The sequence below is a fragment of the Pristis pectinata genome, chromosome 19 (assembly GCF_009764475.1).
Source record: "Pristis pectinata isolate sPriPec2 chromosome 19, sPriPec2.1.pri, whole genome shotgun sequence".
NCBI classification, from domain to species: Eukaryota; Metazoa; Chordata; class Chondrichthyes; order Rhinopristiformes; family Pristidae; genus Pristis; species Pristis pectinata.
This window is the reverse complement of record NC_067423.1, coordinates 20,653,500-20,673,368: the sequence shown is the minus strand read 5'-3', so window position 1 is coordinate 20,673,368 and position 19,869 is coordinate 20,653,500. Positions and strand designations below refer to the sequence as shown.

The window sequence follows — 19,869 nt, the reverse complement described above, 5'->3', positions numbered from 1 at the left end:
AAGATGGTGTTCAGCTTGCTTTTCTTCATAGACAAGGGTAATGAGTATAAGAGTTGAGACATCATATTGCAGTTGTACGACAGTTGGGCCACACTTGGACTTTGTGTTCAGTTCTGGTCAACACACCATAGAAAGGATGTGGTAGCTCCAGAAAGAGTGCAGAAGAGATTCACTAAGATGTTGCTTGGAATGGTGGGCTGTTGTTACAATGAGAGATTGGATAGACTGGGATTGTTCTCACCAGAGTGCAGGAGGCTGAGGAGTGACCAGATAGACGTTTATAAAAATATGAGTGGCATAGATAGGGTCGATAGTCACAGTCTTTTTTCAAGGTAGGGGCGTTTAAAACTGGAGGACATAGGTTTTAGATGAGAAGGGAAATATTAAAAGGAGATCTGAGGGGCAAGATTTTCTCACAGAGGGTGCTGAATAAATGGAACAAGCTGCCAGAGGAGTTGGTAGAGGTAGGTACAAACTCAGCATTTGAAAAGCATTTGAACAGGTACATGGATAGGAAAGGTTTAGAGGGATATGAGCCAAATACAAGAAAAGGGGATTAATGTAGATTTTTCCCATGGTTGGGGAATCAAGAACTAGACGGCATAGGTTTGAAGTGAGAGGGGAGAGATTTAATAGGAGGCTGAGGGGCAACTTTTTCACCCAGAGGGTGTTCGTATATGGAATGAGTTGCAAGAGGAAGTGGTTGAGCCAGGTACATTAACAACACTTTAAAGGCACTTGGACAAATTACATGGATAGGAAAGGTTTAGAGGGGTATGGGCCAAACACGGGCAAATGGGACTAGCTCAGATGGGCATCTTGGTCGGCATGGACCAGTTGGGCCAAAGGGCCTGTTTCCATGCTGTATGACTCTATGATTCTAGATTGGCATCTCAGTCAGCATGGACGAGTCGGGCTGAAGGGCTTGTTTCTGTGCTGTGTGACTCTCTCCCTCTCTATGACAAATGCAGCACAATTGCCCTAAATCTAATGAAGCTGAGTGACTGTTTAAAACTATAAAAATTAAAAGTCAAGCTTGATTATTTTATATATTTTTACAAAAAATGTACTCACCGAAAGTACTTCTTCAGTAAAAAGTTTAAATAAAACTGATATGCTTTCTCATACATTTCTGGAGGAAGCTGCAAAAATTATTCAGAAGGAAAATAATTAATATTTTGCTCCTGGTCCAAAAATTTCTTAAAGTAAGACCAAGAGGTTGAAATTCATCATTGATCATTTGAAATATAATTGCCAGTTTTGTGTTGTACTTGGCTTCCAAAATCCATCCTACTGACTTCATTAGCTTATAGCAATAGAGGGATGTTCATATTGAATTGCTTACGTAAGACATGAACCATTTTAACTCTTCCATCTCATTAACATAATACTAGCCCAAACTTGATGGAAGTGCCATGAAAATGGTATGTAGGCAGCACCTAGGAATAATCATCTCCTTAGTGCATCTGTGAAAGAGGGGCTCATACACTGAATATAAAAGAAGCATATTTTTTCACCATGATTTTATTTAAAATTTGAACATCAGAAAGTTAGCCTTCCTTTGAGGTGACTTGGGAAAAACCCAAGAAGGGGAAGGTCCAAGGATTCCTCTTGTTTCTTTTGGGCCACAGGACTTTTTTTTAATTAAAATTTCTTACTTGATAGGGCTTTCTCTTGCTTTCTTGTGACAGCTTTCCAGGGTCAAATGGTACTTTGTGGCTTTAGGTTAAAATAAAGTTGTGATCCTCAATAAGTGTAGATAAATTCCGCAGGTTTTGCATGTCAGTAAGGTCCTTACCAGCTTGAAACAAGGTCTTCAGATGTGCTTGAAACATGCCTATTAAAATGACTAAGGCATGGGATTGATGGGAAGCAGGGGAATTTTACATTGCCATTTACATTACACTCTCCCTCTCCCATCCATGATTGCGATCTTATTTGGTATGTGGATAAAATTAGAGCTCATGAAAAGCTGAATAATACACAGTATTAACACCAAACAACAGTGTGGTTTAAATTTGACTCCTGCAGTTCAGATTGGTTAAAAGGACTGACTAAAAACCTAATGCGATCAGCCTAAGGAAGAGAGTCAAAAAATATAAATTCAGGAGCACAAAGAGTAAGGGAGGACAGGGGGAAAGCTAGAGATAGAAAGAACTGGATTGGCAGGCATGCAAAGTGATCTATGTTTAACTAATGTATAAAATAATAATCATGCAAAAATGGAATTGTAATTGGTAAGTGTGGAATCATTCTGAACATTTCAATGGCAATATATAGAAAAGCAAATAACCTGTAACTTCTTTGCTGATAAAGTCAAAGTTAGATTTAGAGTGAATTATAAATACTCATTTGACACTTACTTAGTATTGGTCCTGTATCTAGCTTTAGAAAATAGAAAAGTGATCAGCCACTTACCACCTCACCTGCTTCCACATCAAAGAGATAGCTTAGATAACTGCCTATCATTTTTGTCATGCTTTGTCTGAATTCAGCAGTGATAAACATGTCCCTACATAAGAAAGGAATACATTATTAAAAGTATACTTAACAGAACGATATACCACAAAAAAAGCATGTTATAAGATGCAAACCTGTAAAATAGAACAATACTAAGAAGTGCATTTGCAAATTTTTTAAAAAATATTTTTATCCACGTTTTTCTACTTTACATGGTCTCACAGCTAATAAGGAAAGACAAGCCAAAACATAATCTTCTCCAAGGTCGAGAGCTACAGAATCAATTGGGTTGATTTAACTGTGAAGAAATATGACACTACAATAGTGTCTTTCATTGGAGCACCAAAATGATGGGTCTAGGTCAGCTCATCATTCCACTTATGTCCCAATTTTCAATTTCACTGCAGAATGGAAATGATAAATAGAATATTTTCCTATTAGATCAGAACACTCCTTTTAGGATTATAACATAATATTTAAATTGGCGTATACCTTTCAATGATAACACCTAACATAAATACTTGCAGTGGATGCTGTAACACTTAAGGTTGTTTCTAAAGGTTAATTTAGCACTGCAGGATTCAAGTAAAAAATACTTTTGCTCCATGATCGGAGAACTAATCCAGTACTGCATGTTTTACCATGACAATTCATTCCAATGCAATACAGAGGGAACTGAGTTTCAGATTGTACTCTCTGTGTAAGATTGCAGGCTGTGTTTGCCCTGGCTATTGCTTCCATTTAAAGGGAACTATGTGGATCATAACCAATAATCACTAAATTCAGCACAGCTACTATCAGGGCTCCAGTGCCTAAAGAGCTCCTTTCCATTAAACCACAGTTATGGTCCTTTCTGATAAGGCAGAGGCAGAGGCTGAGGATGGGCAGGAGAAGGAGAGTGACTGTAGCCTGTAAAACTTTGTGGGTGAGGTGAACTATAAGAGATGGGAGGTGTTTTATGCCACTGATGGAGAGATCATCCAAGACCACCGTCTGCACACAGTGACACATCTCACAACAAAGGGCAGAACCACAGACATACCATGAACTGATAATATTATGTTGAGGTAAGAGCTCTAACACTTTGAACTGTGCTTTCTGTGCTAACTTTAGTAATTCTTACATAGAACCCCTGCGAACAGATGAGATTTTCAGACTTCTGCACAGCTAATTGCCACTCTTGGGGCAACTACATTCTTCCACTTGACTCCATGTGGAATTCAGCACGTAAGCTGGGAAATCTGCCTGCTAACCTGACAGAAATCCAACCTGTGATTTAAACTGGAAGAAACAGTTCCAAACAGAAGTACAAGGAAATTTCCTTGCTTAGTCAATTGAATTATTTGAATGTATTTAATTGCTTAACTGTTTTAATTTTGGTCTATTTTCAATCATTTAAAGCATTAACAGCAATTTTATTTTTAATTGTTTTTTGAGTGTTTTTGAATATTTGAGAATGTTTTAACAGACATTCAATCTTTTTGACAGTTTTGACAGTCTATATAAAAATAACCGAAAATGCTGAGAATACTCAGCAGATCAGGCAGCATCCATGCAAAGATGAACAACTTTTAATATTACTGTAAATCTATTTCTCTCTCTAAAACTGCTGCCTAACTTGTTGAGTATTTCTACCATTTTCTGTTATTATTTTAGATTTCTGAATCTTGTTGTTTGCTTTTTGTTAGTAATCTGTAAGTCTAGAGTTGCTTAACTGTCTCTCAAACTTTTCCAAGAGTAGCTCTTCATTGTACCTCACTGATCAATTGATACCTAGCTTCCTGGAAGAACACTGAGCTCAAGGACTAGCATAGTGGTTAGCACAATGCTTTACAGCGCCAGTGACCCGGATTCAAATTCGGCCACTGTCTGTAAGGAGTTTGTACGTTCTCCCCGTGTCTGTGTGGGTTTCCTCCGGGTGCTCTGGTTTCCTCTCACATTCCAAAGACGTACTGGTTAGGAAGTTATGGGCATGCTATGTTGGCGCCGGAAGGGTGGCGACACTTGCGGGCTGCCCCCCAAGATCACTATGCAAAAGATGTATTTCACTGTGTGTTTCGATGTACATGTGACTAATAAAGATCTTATCTTATCTAGGTATCAAAGGCAGAAGACTGATAAGCTGGAGCAGGTTGCTGATCAGCAAAGGATCCAGGCCAATGTTGCCTCTTTGCCTTCCAAGCTAAAGTAGCAACAAACAGGTGTCAGGCAAAGCAAACAGGATGAGACTCTCTCCGGCCCACATCCTAACAAGGCTAGAAGAAAGCATCCATCTTCTGGTAGGCAGTGGCACAGTGCAAACTCATTCCGCAAGTACAACTGAGGAACCAATTAATCTTTCTGGTATGCCCTCCATCCAGCATTCCTCCCTCCAACATTAAGTTAGAGGGCTGCATAGAGCGGTGCATCTCATATGGGGAAATAGCTAGCACCAGCTGGCTGCAGATTAGTCTTTTCCAGGAACAGAGAAATGCCATTCAGGAGCAAACAGATCTCTAATCAATGTTGATTCCTGTTCTGCATGACTAGAAATCAAACTATCAGTAGTACATTATCCCCCACAGGGAGAAAGCAGTTATATTTTAGGATTTGGTTGGAGGTTTTAATTTTCTTGTTCCCTCTTATTAATTCCAAAATCTTGCTCTCCAGGGATTCCACACTTACCCTGGCTACCCACTTCCTTCTTATATAGCTACAGAAGCCTGTGTAGTTTATTTTGATATTACTCGTCAGTTTTCTCTCATTGTCATTCTATCATGCAAATATCAGGATACGATGAAAGGGGAAGAACAACAACAAAATTAACTCCCAATTATAAAACACCTTTAGTGTACCAAAATGTCCCATTGTGTTTCCCAAGTTGCATTATCAAACAAAAATCCATACTACATTATATAAGAAGACATAAAAGAAGACAAAAACCTTTGTAATAGGTAGATTTAATGGTGTATCTAGTCAGGTAGGAAGTTGGAGAGGTTTATAGATTTTCCAAGATTCCATTCTGAACCTCATGAAAAACAATCTTTTCCAATATCACACCCAATTTCCTTGCTAGATTGTGATTTTGAACTGTGCTTTAAAAGTGGTGGAGTTTGTAAGAAATACCATTGTCCCAACTATTTTGTCTGGGTCTAATCCATGTTGTTAACAGGAGGATGAATTTAATCCCTTTTAGTTGATTTTCCCTTAACTGCAACAATACAAATAATTTGGAAACCTCCACAAGACCAGTCAAAAATCTGAGAATGTAACAAGAATTTCCATTGACCGTGAGAACCGACATGAAATGTTTCTGATTGTCCGAGTCCAGTTCCCAGTAATGTAGATCCTCTATATTTATTTAGCACTAGTTGCCAGTTTCACTTGGCATAACTGCAGTACTGACAGAGCAGTAATAAAAAAGATTAATGTTAGTACAACACAATAAATTGTTGATAGTTAAGAGGGTATTTTACATTTGGTTTGCACCCTATCTGATGAAAAATTATTGATCTTGTACACTAACTCTATGTCTCCTTCCACAGATACTGCCTGACTTACTAAGAAATTCTAGCATTTTCCATTTTTATTTCAGATTCCTCGCAAATGCAATTTTTACTTTGAACCATATCTAACCTTGCTTAGCTCATTACATTTCTTTACAATCAAGAGAACTCAGAATGCATGGTTGCACCTACTTAGTTAGGAAATGTTGGTCTTCATAGTATCTTTATATTAACATCAGCAATTTATTTATGTATTCATAGATCTTTCAGAATGTGGGGGTTGTTGGCAAGATCAGCGTTTATTGTCCATTTCTAATTGCCTTGACATGTGATGAACTGTCCTCTTGAACCACTGCAGTCCTTCTTACTAAAATTATACAGACCACACGTCAGAACACACCTGAAATATTATGTACAGGTATTCCTGCTCTTTTAGTGCTTCCAGAACAAATTTGAAGGAGTGGTTTGGGAAGGTGCCTTGAGTACATGGATCCCCGGATAATAAGTCAGCAGATAAAGACGACAGTGTAGCTGGAACTGTATTCTCCTAAGTTAGTGGAGTGTATTCTGACATGCTACCAATTTGTGCCTTGTAGAATGTGGAAAGATTTCTGGGTGTTGGAATATGAGTCAATTGCTATAATGTACCCAGTTTCTGACCTGCTGTTGTAGCCACAATATTTATATGTGTGACCAGTTGAATTTCTGGTCAAGCTATTTATGGTAGGGGACTCAGCGATGGTAATGCCATTGAATATCAAGTCGAGGTGGTTAGACTCTAATTTGTTACAGATGGCCATTGCCTGACACTTTTGTGGCTTGAATGTTACTTGCCACTTACGCACCTATGTCTAGATGTTATTTAACTCTTGCTGCATCCAGGCATGACTGTTTCATTTGGAATTAACATTATGCAATCATCAGCAAACATCCTCGACCATATGATGTAAGGAAGATCATTGATGAAGCAGATGAACATAGTTGGCCAAGGATACTACTAGTAAATCTCCCATAATCTGGCATGCTCAGAACTTTGGTGGTGGCAGACTAACAGATTTTCCAAACTTTTGGATGTTATTTCTATTAATATCACAGAACCAGGTAATTGGAAATGGAACATGGGTACTGGGCCCCAGTGAGTGGAAAGAAAGCATGTGAACTAGGGCTGTGGTGAGTGAGAAGAGAACCAGGCCTCAGAGAGTGGATATGAAGCATGGGAACTGGGGCACCAGACAGTGGAAAAGAGCATGGAAGCACAGCTCCAGTGAGTGGGAAGGGAGCATGGGAACTGGGGCTGCAGTGAGCACAAAGGGACCACAGAAACCAGAGCCCCTGTTCTTGGAACCTTCAGGATTTCTGAATTGTCGAATAGCAGAATATTGGTGTTTATTATAATCTTTGGAACTCCTGCAGTGATATCCAGTAGCTGGCTTGATTGACCTCCAACATTTAGACAGCCACTTAAATAGGCAAGGCATAGAAGGATACAGTCCTAATGTGAGCAAACGTGATTAGTGTAAATGGGCAAAAAGACCAGCATAGACGTTGTGGGCTGAAGAGCCTGTTTCTGTGGTGGCAGACTCTATAACAGCCACAATGATCTTCTTTTGTGTGTGTTATGACTCAGTCATTGGAGTGTTTACCTTTGATGACTATTGATTTTGGTTTTACCCCATGTAGCATGATTGTAGTGCCACACGACACGATGGAAAATGTCCCCTTGGGTTAGGTTTAGGGTTAAGAGTGAAGATCGCACTTTTCCTCCACAAGGATTAAGCAGTGGTCACTACTACTAATACCATCATGGACAAATGCATTTATCACATGGAAATTGGTGAAGATAAAATCACGTAGGTTTATCTCATGTGTTGGTTTGTTCACAACCTGGTAAAGACCCAGTTTAACAGCTATATTGTTCCGGATTTGGCCGGCTTAGTCAGTGATGGGTATCCCCAATTCACAGTTGGTGATGGACATTAAAGTTCTCAAACCATACTCCATCCTGCACTACTTTCAAGCTTCTTTCTGGTCTTGTGGAGAAGCACTGATTCAATGTCAGAAGCACTGATTCATCAGCTGAGGAAGGATGGGAATGGTAGTCAAGAAGTTTCCTTGCCATTTTGGAAGGCAAACTTATTTTACTCCTCACTTACTTAAAACTTGCTTTACTCCTCACTTACTTAAAACTTGCATACTTTTTGATCTGAGTAACAACATAGCAATTGGTGTTAACATTCTCATATCCGTTAAGAAAAAAAACTTTTCTTTCTCTTCATGTTAGTACCACTTAACTGACATATCAGATAATATTGATAGTCAAGAAAACTCAATTAATTTGATATTATGAAATCCTCTAACTGAAAAGTTTTGGAATATATGTAGGAAACATTAATCACAGTTAAATTATGGCTAAAGGTAGCTGTCCTTAATTTGCAATTCTATGTTATTAATTTTAATAAAGAACTCACCAGCTCAAATCCAGATGACCTTTTTTTGTCCTATGATGAAATAGAAATCAATTTTAAAACTCAAGTTATTTGATTTTATTACTTAAAGTATAAATATCCAAATAAATAGTGACAGTCATTTCTTCTTGATTATGTGATATTGTTAAATGTTCATCAGAACATAGTTACAGAAGTCCAATGGAAAAGGGCATTATTTTCTTGGCATCAAGCAAAAGATTTCATGTTAAGTTAGTTTCTAAATATTATGTCAAGTACCCCAAGATCAATGCCTTCCTAGAATTATCCATAATATCAATTGCACCTAGTAGAGTTAATTAACAATCTAAGGCCAAAATATCTTCAATTAATAGAATGCTGTAGTGCTCCAAGAGATAAATGACAATATTTGAAGAAAACTGTAATTTCAAATTTGATTTTATACTTACAAAAGCAAAGCTTGACTTTTTTGGTTTTGTAGTTCTTTAATTTTCTCCTCCAAAAATATTAACGGATCATGAGGACACTGAATAAATAATCCTGTAAGCAATGCCTATCAGAAGATAAAACTTGATTATTGCAAGATTTTTGAAATTAACGTAATTGTTATTCTTAATGTTCTCTTGGTCTTCCAGTCTGGAATGTCTTTTGTTAAGTAAATCCTAAATGGTTTGTAACATACCAAAAGAAAGTTTAGCAATTTGTATAAATCCAAGCACTTAATGATGCTGCATAGTTGCTGTATGAAATTTGGCATCATTTAGTCTTGGCACAATTTTGAAAAGATTCGTCACTTTTGGAATTGAAACAGTAACATTATTTTTAAAAGGGGCACTGGAAATGCATAGCATCTGAACAAAAAAAGTATTAGTTGTTTCAGGAGGGACCATCCAATTAAATGGTCACAATTGCATAGGGCCCTGACAATCATAGGCAAGCAAATAAGTATACAGCAACTCATGACTTAAAAAAACTAGCTAAATATAAAAAATAGTAATATGATGTATTGTCTACAAACTATCCTCACTCCTAAGAATAAATAATTGTTTATTTATTTTAAATACATACATGGAAAGGATGCTGCACGATTTGAAATTTCGTGGCCCAGAGTACATTTTCTGTGCAGTATATTTAAGTGCCAAACATCCAAGGCTGGCAATGAGGAGCAATGGAGTAATCAACCTTGGAGAAGATAGCAGCACAAATGAGGGTTGCAGAGCTAAAAAAAAAGTGAGGCTGATGGTCTACTGGACAGAGCTACACAGAAGTAGGATTCAGGAGCTCTGATTATGGTTAAATCTCACACCAAAATTGCAATCAACTTGAGAGAGTGACCAATGAAGGATTTAGAATTGATGGACAATGATGCAAAGTTTGCAGTTGTGACTGAAAATTTGCCTCATAACATTTATTCTACACAGCATTTATAAATTACAACGCTAGCACTCATTAAAAGCATTATGAAATCACCAAGAAACTTTCAATCCTGAGAATGGCAACAGAGCATAGATACTGTTTTGTTTTAATTGTTATTTTATTGCTGTTCAACTAAAATCTTCAACTTGCATTTATACACCATTTTAAACATAATTAAACATCTCAAGGCCTTTCACAGGATCATTTTTCATTTTCACAGGAATCACCTTCACAGGATGATTTTTCACAGAATTTAACCTGAGCTATGTATCTACATATTCTAGGACAGATAAACCAAAAACCTGATCAAAGAAATAGGTTTTAAAGAGTACTTTGGAGAAGGAAAGAGAGGCTTAGAGAAAGAATTTCATAACCCATGGTAATTGTATCTGGAAACCAATGTCGACCATTTAAAATTAGGGGTGTGAAATGTGCAACTACCTCAGAGATCTCACTTCTACCATATCAAAGGTTTACTCAAAGGGTTATAACTAACAGTGTTTTTCATAGTTCAACACTCATAAAAAGTTATAATTGATAAACTTTACAGTACTTTGATTGCTTATTTGAAAATGCTAAATTCTAGAGCTAAGGTTCCACCTAGTGGTCCAAGTATAAGTAGTACTGTATTTAGAGAATTTATTTTATACACCTATGCAAGCATAAGGGGAACTGACAACACTGTGATAATCACAGAGGAATCTTTTTACTCTCAACTGCTGGTAAAATCAACACTAGAGTCTTGTTAAACATACTGACCACACACCTTCAGGGAGGCCTACTCCCAGAAGGCTGGCATGGTTTTTGTGAAGGGCATGTAACAGTTGATATTATCTTCGCAGCAAGACAACCCCAACAGAAGTACCAAGAACAAAACTGCAGCTTGTTCACCACCTTAGTCGATCTCACTAAAACTTTTGACACTGCTTGTTGTGAGGACCTATGGAAAATTATGGCAAAGTATGGTTGCCTCAAAAAGTTCATCACAATTGTCTGACAACTCCATGACAGTATAATGGAAAGACTATTGGATGACAGAGAGTATTCAGACCCATTCTCGGTCACCAATGGTGTGAAACAAGGCTGTGTGCTTGCCCACACTGTTTAGTATGATTTCCTCTGCAATGCTGTCTATTGCCTACCCTTATAAAGAAGATGGAATCAACCTTAGATACAGGACTGATGGTGCTCTTTTTATCCTAAGGAGACTCTTGGCCAAAACCAAAGTATGAGAAACCACCTTGGGGGACTTCTTCTTTGCTGATGACTGTGCACTCAAGCTTGGACAAATTTGCCAGTGTTTGTGGCAACTTTGGCCTCACAATTAGCACAAAGAAAATGGAAATTATGCACCAACCTGTAACAAACATTCCATACACAGAGCCAAACATTCTTGTGAATGGTCAGAGTGCCCAGATGAAAGATGAGGTGTTGTTCCTTCAGGTAACTTGTACACCATAGGAACAGTGGAGGAGATCAGAGAGAGCAGAGTGGGAATGGGATGAAGAATTAAAGTTGACAGGCGACTGGAAATTTAGGGTCACCTTTGCAGACTAAATGGAGGTGTTCTGCAAAGCAGTCACCATTTTGCATTTGTTTTTTCAAATTAAAGGCAACCTCATTATGAGCACCAAATATAGTTCACTAATTAGGAAGAAATACAAATGAATTGCTGCTTTGCTTGGAAGGACTAAGTGTTCCTGGTAGGAAGGGAAGATGTAGCACGGCAGTTGTTGCATTGCCCTAATTGCATGGGAATATATGAGAATGTGGAGATGGAAACATCAACCAGGGAGTAGCGGAGGAAACTGTCCCTTTGGAATGGTCAGAGCTGAGGATATGCCTGGTGGTGGAATGAATCCAATTAAAAGTGGTGGAAGTTACAAGGATGATCCTCTGAATATGGAGGCCACTTTGGAAGAAGATAAAGACAAGGAGAACCCTATCCTTGCTCTGGCTTGACGATAAGGTTGAAAGCAAAACTGAGAAAAATGGAATTGCTGTTAAGAGCCCTGTCAGTTATGGTAGAGGGGAAACCATGGTTAAGGAAAAAGGGTGATACCTCAAAGGCATTGGTGTGGAAAGCTGAGACATCAGAACAAATACAACAGAAATTGGGAGAATTGAACAGGGTTCTTACAGGAAGTAGGGTGCAAGGAGTAGGGTGTCATTGGTGTAGCTCTGGGACTCTTAAGTTTAAAATGAATATTGTTTGCTAACCTATTCCCTGTGGTGGAAACAAAGTTGTCAAAAAAAGGAAAGTTAAGAGTCAGATAGTCACCAGCTAAAGTGAAAATCACCACCAGGGTGGAAACTGAAAGCAAAGGAAATGAAGTTTTTGAATTGTCTGTGTGCAAGATGCAGCACCAATACAATCATCGGTGTAATGGGAAAAGAATTGAGGGAATAGGGCTGAAAAGGACTTAAACAAGGAATGTTCTACATTCCATGAAGAAACAAACATAGCTTGGGCCCATGCATGTTCACATGGGTTGACCTTTGACTTGGAGAAAGTGACTGGAGTGGAAGGGTAAGTTGTTCAATGTAAGAACAAATCCAGCCCAGGGAATGAGTGTGGTGAAGGGGGGACTGATTACGGAAGAAAGTGAAAGGCCCTCAGACCATTGTGATGTTGGATGAAAGTGTAGAGGGTTTGGACGTCCATAGTGAAAATGAGTTGGTTGGGACGAGAAACATTAAAGTAGTGCAGAATGTCATAGGTCTCATGGATGTAAGTGGAAGAGACCGGACAAGGGAAGAACAGAGTCGAGTTCTATGGGGCAAGAACAGGCTGAAACAATGAGTCACAAAGACAAAACTACTTGCCAATATTGGGAAGGAGGGAGAAGTGGACTATGCAGGATAAGGGGACCATGGACTGAAGGTTGTGGAGGGAAAATTCCCTGAGGAAATGAGGTCAGTGACTGTCTGGGAGAAGCAGAGAAATGGCAGTGTATTGAACAGTAAATGGAGCAAAAACTGCAGGTGTTGCAAATCCAAAAAAAGCAGAAAACATCAGAAGCAGTCAGTAGGTCAAATCACAGATATTTATTCCCTCTGTGCTCAGCACCCCTCCCTTTTCCTGCAACTTAAAACATACTTGTTTTCTCACTTTTCCTGTTCTGGTGAAGGATCATTCACCTGAAACATTTGACCCTGTTTCTTCATCTACAGATACTCAACAAAGTGTTCACTTCATCTACACTTGGATTTGCCGATGAAGGGCTTCCAGGTGAGACAGAGATTCACATGCACCTCTTCCAACCATATTTGATGCTCATGATGTGGCCTCCTCTACATCAGCAAGACCAAATGTAGTCTAGACCACTGCTATGCTGAGCACCTGTGCTCTGTCTGTAAAGGCCATCTTGAGCTCTCAGTTGCATGTCATTTCAACTCCCCTTCCCATTCCCATACCAAGCTGTCTGTCCTTGGCCTTCTGTACTGCCAGGGTGAGGCCAAATGCAAACTAGAAGAACAGTACCTCATATTCTGCCTAGGTAGTCTATGGTATGAACACTGAATTTTCCAATTTCAGGTAAACCCACCCATCTCTCTCCTTCTGTTCCACCTCCCCCTTCTTCTTAACCCCTCTCTTACCAGCTCCCCATTTGCAGTTTCTTTCCTCTCCCCCACCTGTTTCCATCTGTTCATCCACACACTTAATCCACTGGGCCTCCTATGCCCTCCCCCACTGGTTCCATCTGACCATCACCCTTCCCTTGTCTGGTTCCACTTATCACTTTCCTTACTTATAAGATTCCCAAGTCTGCAGGTCAAATCACAGATATTTATTCCCTCAGCTCTTTGTTGTCTCCACTTATCACCTTCCAGCCTCTGTCTCTACCTCCACTCTCCCCTCCCCCTACCAGGCTCCATTTGACCATCATCCCCCTCCACACATGATTTCACCTTTCGCCTGCCAGCTCCTGCCTCACCCCACCCCCTCAGCTCTTTATACCAGCTATTTCCCCCCTACACTCTGTCCTGATGCAGGGTCTCAACCCAAAATGCCAACTATCCTTTTGCCTCCACAGATGCTACCTGACCTGCTGAGTTCATCGAGCAATTTCTTTTTGTTTTGCTCCATATTCTGGCATCTGCATTCTCTTGTGTTTTCTTATATATATGGTTCCTTTTCAATATTAAATGTGATTATTCAACCATATGCAATCAAAGTAGTTCAGATACTTCAGAAATTAATTCTGAAAAGGAGCTACTAACTGTATGTAATTTAAAAGGATCATCAATTTTTTGGAAAGCAAAAAATATGCAAATACTGTAAATCTGAAATAAAAATAGAAAATGCTGAAAATTTTCAGCAGGTTATACAGAATCTGTTAAAAGAATTAATAGTCAATGTTTCGGGATGATAACTGAAAAAAAATCAATTAAGACATTTAGACAGGTACATGGTTGAGAGGGATATGAGCCAAATAGGGTTAGTTCAGGTCGGCAACATGGTTGGCATGGGTGAGTTGGGCCGATGGGCCTGTTTCTGTGCTGAATATCTATGACTCTACAAAGGCTATCCCTTCTATCAGTGGTGTTCACTCCAGTGCAGTCTCTTGGTTATTGCTGAAGAGCACAATTATAAACTCAGCCAGGCAGCCAAAAGAATTTAGTGGACACTGCTGTTGGTGTCTTCATCTTATTCCACTGGTTGGACTAATCTGAGGACTGCCGCGTTACTCCCCAGTGACAGTCTCATGTTTTTCCTGTTATCTAGAGCAGGAGAACACACACTCTGATGTACTATGAACTCTTCTTTGAAACCAAAAGGGAATGCAAGGCTACTTTCAATACCATCAACCAGCTCTCCTCCAATAAGGCTGAACAGATATATTGCATATTATCTCTGATACTTTCTCATTGTTCACCTTTGTCTAGAGATTAGCAAGATAGGAAGTGGGAGACACAAGAGACCTCAGACGCTGGACCAGAGCAGAAAACAAACTGCTGGAGGAACTCAGTGGGTCCAGCAGCATCTAAATAATGAATAAAGAAAATAATGAGTCAAGGCAGTTGATGTTGTGACGAAGAAAGTTGCATGGCTGGAATATAGTGAAATATAGTGACCATTGCTGTAGTGTCATATTTATTTAATTACTATTCAAAATATAACTGCTGCTTATTAAACACCTTAGTTTTGACTTAATTGAAAAATTGTGAGTTCTAATCCCCTTCCAATGACTTGACATTTCGGTCTACCTCTTGAGAGAGTGCTGACATTGCCAGAGGTCCCGTTTTTCAGAGCTATTCTGCTGAGTAAATTGAAAAGTTTCCAATAGTACTATTCTAAGAAGTACGTTCTGGGGTCCTGGTCAACAGTTTTCCCTCTACCGACATCACTAATAGTAAGTAATTCACTAGCACTTTGTTAATTGTGCAATTATCTTGCTGCCCTTTCTGCTACAACTTCAAGAGTTCCTGTTGAGCACTTAAGGACGCAGGAGTCCAGAAAAAATGCTATAGGCAAATCTTCTCGTATGCCTGAAACGAATTCAAATTATAATTATGAAAGGATGTCGTATCGATGCTGCAGTATGATTTAAAAGTTTCGTTCAACAAGTGCTACATACTCTGCAGTGATTTCACCGGATTTGAGTTAGTTGCTCGCGCTTGTTCTCCGTACTCATAAATGAAACAATATCTTCAGAACTGGTATCAAAGGGCCATCTAATTTTTTTCTTTTTAAAAAGCCATGAAATTACCTCATAGATCCGTGGGATTGAGTGAGATTTGATGTAGTGTTTCAGCTCGGGATCTACGTACGGCATGAAGGCCATGGCTGCAGTTGTGTGGAGGCCGCCAGTGAACAGGCTGGTGTTTACTGTCGCCATGGTAACGCACTTTGAAAGGGTGGGGACCAACCGCCAGGGCAAGAACACGAGGGAGTCGCGTCGGGTCATGGCAAATTGTGCGTCAGTGGGACGGGCTGAGTTAAGTAATTGGTCCTTGTTTACCTTTCAGAAATGAATTATATAAGTATATTTTAATTACACTCACAATCCATTTACGAACGCAGCAATTTATAAGAATTATAAAAACAAAAATACTGCAAATTGTTGAAATCTGGAAGAGTCATAAAGTTATACAGTACGGAAACAGACTCTTCGACCCAGCGAGTCTACCTACCTCAGCTAGTCTCATTGGTCTGCGTTTGGCCCATATCCACCCAGGGCAGTCTCTTTTCTCCCCCCTCCCATGAGGCAGAAGATACAAAAGCCTGAAAGCACATACCACCAGGTTCAAGAACAGTTTCTATCCGGCTGTTATAAGACTATTGAATGCTCCCCTTGTACAATAAAATGGACTCCAGACCTCACAATCTACCTCGTTATGGCCTTGCACCTTATTGTCTGCCTGTACTGCAATTTCTCTGTATTGATGGCATGCAAAACAAAGTTTTTCACTGTACCTTAGTACATGTGACAATAATTTACCAATTTATCCCTCTACACCTTTACTATCCACCTACCTATGATAATGTCTTTTAAACTTTGCAGTTATACCCGCCCTTATCACTTCCTCTGGCAGTTTGTTCCATATACTCACCACCCTCTGTGCAAGAAGGTTGCCCCTCAGGTCCCTTTAAAATATTTTGCCTCTCACCTTAAAGCTTTTCCCTCTAGTTTTAGACTCCCCTACCCTGGGAAAAAGACTGTCACCGTACACTTTATCTATGCCCCTCATGATTTTATAAACCTCTATTATGTCACATCTCAGCCTCCTATGCTCCAAGGAGAAAAGTCCCAGCCTATCCAGCCTTTCCTTATAACTCAAGCCTACAGTCCCGGTAACATCCTCGTGATACACCCTTTCCAGCTTAATGACTTCCTTCCCATAGCTGGGTGACCAGAACGGTACACAATTCTTCAAGTGTGATCTCACCAATATCTTGTTCAGTTGTAACATGATGTCCCAACTCTTATACGCAATGCCCTGAATGATGAAGACAAGCGTGCCAAATTCCTTCTTCGCCACCCTGTCTACCTATGTCTCCACTTTCAAGGAACTATGTATCTGTACCCCAAGGTCTCTCTGTTCTACAACACTCTTCAGGGCCCTACCATTTACTGTGTAAATCCTGCCCTGGTTTAACTTACCAATTTGCATAACTTCAACTCGTTTGAGTAAAATTCCATCTGCCATTCTTTGCCCCACTTCCACAGTTGATCTAGATCCCATTGTAATCTTAGATAATGTCTTCACTGTCCACTATTCCAACAATTTGGTAGAATGTCAACTACATTCTCATCCAAATTGTTAATATAGATTACAAACAGCAGTGGACCCAGCACCATTCCACACAGCACAGCACTAGTCACAGGCCTCCAATCTGAAAAACACCCCTACCCTCTGACTCCTTCCATCAAGCCAGTTTTGTATCCAATTGACTAGCTCACCCTGGATGCCATGTGTTCAAACCTTTCAGATCAGATGTAGAACCTTGTCAAAGGCTTGCTAAAGTCCATGTAGGCAACATCTACTGCCCATTCCTCATCATCCTCCTTGTCACCTGTTCAAGAAGCTTAATCAGATTTGTGCGACGCATTTCCCATGTACAAAGCCATGCTGACTATCTCTTATTAGTCGTTGCCTTCCAAATGCTGGTAGATCATGTCCCTCAGAATCCCCTCCAGTAACTTTCCCACCATTGAAATTAGGCTCACCGGTCTGTAGTTCCCATGGTGAATGAGAAAATGGTAGAGGCCTGATTAATTAGCATTGGCAAATACCCCATCCTTCCCCAGAAAGAATTAATAAACAATCAGCATATTTATTCTATAATTTTCCTTACCATTTCCCTTTATTAAACTTCAAGATCATGTATCCTGCTCATGTGATTATTGCTGGCCAGAAAAAAGTGAGCTAAGGCAATCAAATGAAAATGGTGCTTCATTCACACTTGTTAGATATCTGCAATGAATATACTGGGTTGTACATAACATAAATTTACAGCACCAAAATAGATCTCTCTAACAGGGACGCTATTGAAAAGGCATTGCACTATTCTTCAGTGGATCTGAGGACAAGATTCAGAGTGTTAGAAGAGGGCCAATATTTTGACGATGAGGATTAAGTCACTGAGGAACATATTGGGTGGACAGGGGGCTCAGTGCCAACAATCAGGGCCAGGGTGATATTCAAGGGTCAGAACACTGAGGACAAGTATCATGACCAAAGATTGGTGGCTTGGCATAGAGACATTTTCATTGAGGTCTAGATGAGGGCTGAGGATCAAGAGCAGCAATTGGGTAAATGGCTGGCAGAGGGAAGTTGCTGGATATCAGGACTTCCATTGGGGACCCCTAGGATCATTGGGTAAAGGCCAGGTTTGTGGAGGTACAGAGCATTTGTTTAGGGCTTGGAGTCCATTGAAGCTTGGATGAATAGAGTATGTTGGGATCATTGAGAAATTGGAGGATCAGAAGTCAAGACCATGAGGGCCTGGCTTATGGGGTTGGGAATGAGACAGATGTGGGGATTATTTATATTTATTTATTCATTTTTCAGGGATCTGGACATTGCTGGAGAAACTAGCATTTTTTGATCATTCCTAGTTGATCTTGAGAAGGTGACGGTATTCTGATGAAGGAATTCCCACAATGTTGTTGGGTAGGGCATTCCAGAATTTAGACCCAGAAACAATGAAAAATTGTGACATATTTCCAAATCAGGATGGTGTGCAAGTTGCAGGAGAATATGCAGGTAGTGAAGGACCTGTTTCTGCGCTATATAACTTTAGTATTCCATCATGCTCCTGATTTGTGTCTTGTATATGGTGGAAAGGCTTTGGGGTGTCAGAAGAAGATACCAAACCACTAGTCATTGAGTGGAGAGGGGGCAAGGGTAAGGCAGAGGGATGAAAACAAAGCAAAGGACTTATTTTACAGTGATCTCAATTCCAGTATTGCATTTCTAAAACGTGGTTGTCCTGGGAGTGTCCAATACTCCTAGGACAACTTGGTTAAAATTCTGATGCAATGCTCCAAAATGATGTCATTTCCTGCACTAAAACTCTGTTAGTCACATAGCTCTGAATCATGATGAAAGTCTCCAGCTGAATCCTGGAGTGATACCAAATGACTTGGAAGTGGCTTTTAATGAGTTTCACCCTGGCTTGGTCAACTTTCATTCCCACAATACTGAAAAAGTACCATTGCATAACTGAGTTTCACCTGACAAAAATCTCTACCGATCAGCAATTCTATCTAATCTTCATATGATCCAGATAAAAGTAGACAATGATGGAAATAGGATTATATAGGATATGCATGCTACTCAGCACGACCAGTCCATGCTGGCATTTATGCTCCAATTAAGCCTCCTCCTGCTTCTAAGTTAAAAAAAAGAAAATGCTAGAGATACTCAGCAGGTCAGGCAGCATCTGTGGAGAGTGAGTTAATGTTTCAGGTTGATCACCCTGACTTTCCAACACCACCACCTGGAAGTTGTCCTCCAAGCCACACACCATTCTGACTTGGAAGTATATTGCCGCTCCTTCACTGTTGCTGGGTCAAAATCCTGGAACTCTCTCTCTCACTCTCTCACAGTGTTGTGGGTATATCCACACCTGAAGGACTGCAGCAGCTCACCCCCACCTTCTCAAGGGCAACTAGGGAAGGGCAATTATATGCTGGCTCAGCCTGCAAAGCCCACATCCCTTGAATGAATATTTTAAAAAATCTAAATCTATCAGTGTAACCATATGTTTGCCCTGCTTCCCCTTAAACATATCTGTACTATTCTAGTGAGTTCCACAATCTTTCTGCTCTTTGGATAAAGAAGTTTACTCTGAATACCCTATTTGATTTCTTGACTAATTTTGATGGCTTCTAGGCATGCTTTTCCTCATAAGTAGAAACTCACTCTATATACACTTTTTATCATTATAAAATTCTCTATATGGTCACTCCTCAGCCTTCATTTTTTTGCAAGGGACAAGAAACCCAGTCTGTTCATCCTTTCCTGCAATGTATACACATCCTTACATTTCTGATGTCATTCTTGTAAATCTTCTCAGCACTCTCTCCGCTGTCTTCATTTCATTTTTATAG

General features: G+C 39.7%; 1 protein-coding gene across 1 annotated transcript in view; it reads right to left on the bottom strand.

Annotated features, from left to right (window-relative positions):
- Positions 1-15,628, bottom strand: part of LOC127580496 (dynein regulatory complex subunit 6-like) — a 28,668-nt gene extending 13,040 nt beyond the window's left edge. Inside the window, exons 1-4 of the mRNA XM_052034052.1 lie at positions 15,520-15,628; positions 8,839-8,942; positions 8,414-8,443; positions 2,419-2,512 (exon numbers count right to left, since the gene is read on the bottom strand). Of these exons, the coding sequence (XP_051890012.1) occupies positions 2,419-2,512; positions 8,414-8,443; positions 8,839-8,942; positions 15,520-15,594 (303 nt within the window). The 5' untranslated portion in view covers positions 15,595-15,628. The remainder of the gene's footprint in view (positions 1-2,418; positions 2,513-8,413; positions 8,444-8,838; positions 8,943-15,519) is intronic.
- Positions 15,629-19,869: the final 4,241 nt, after the last annotated feature.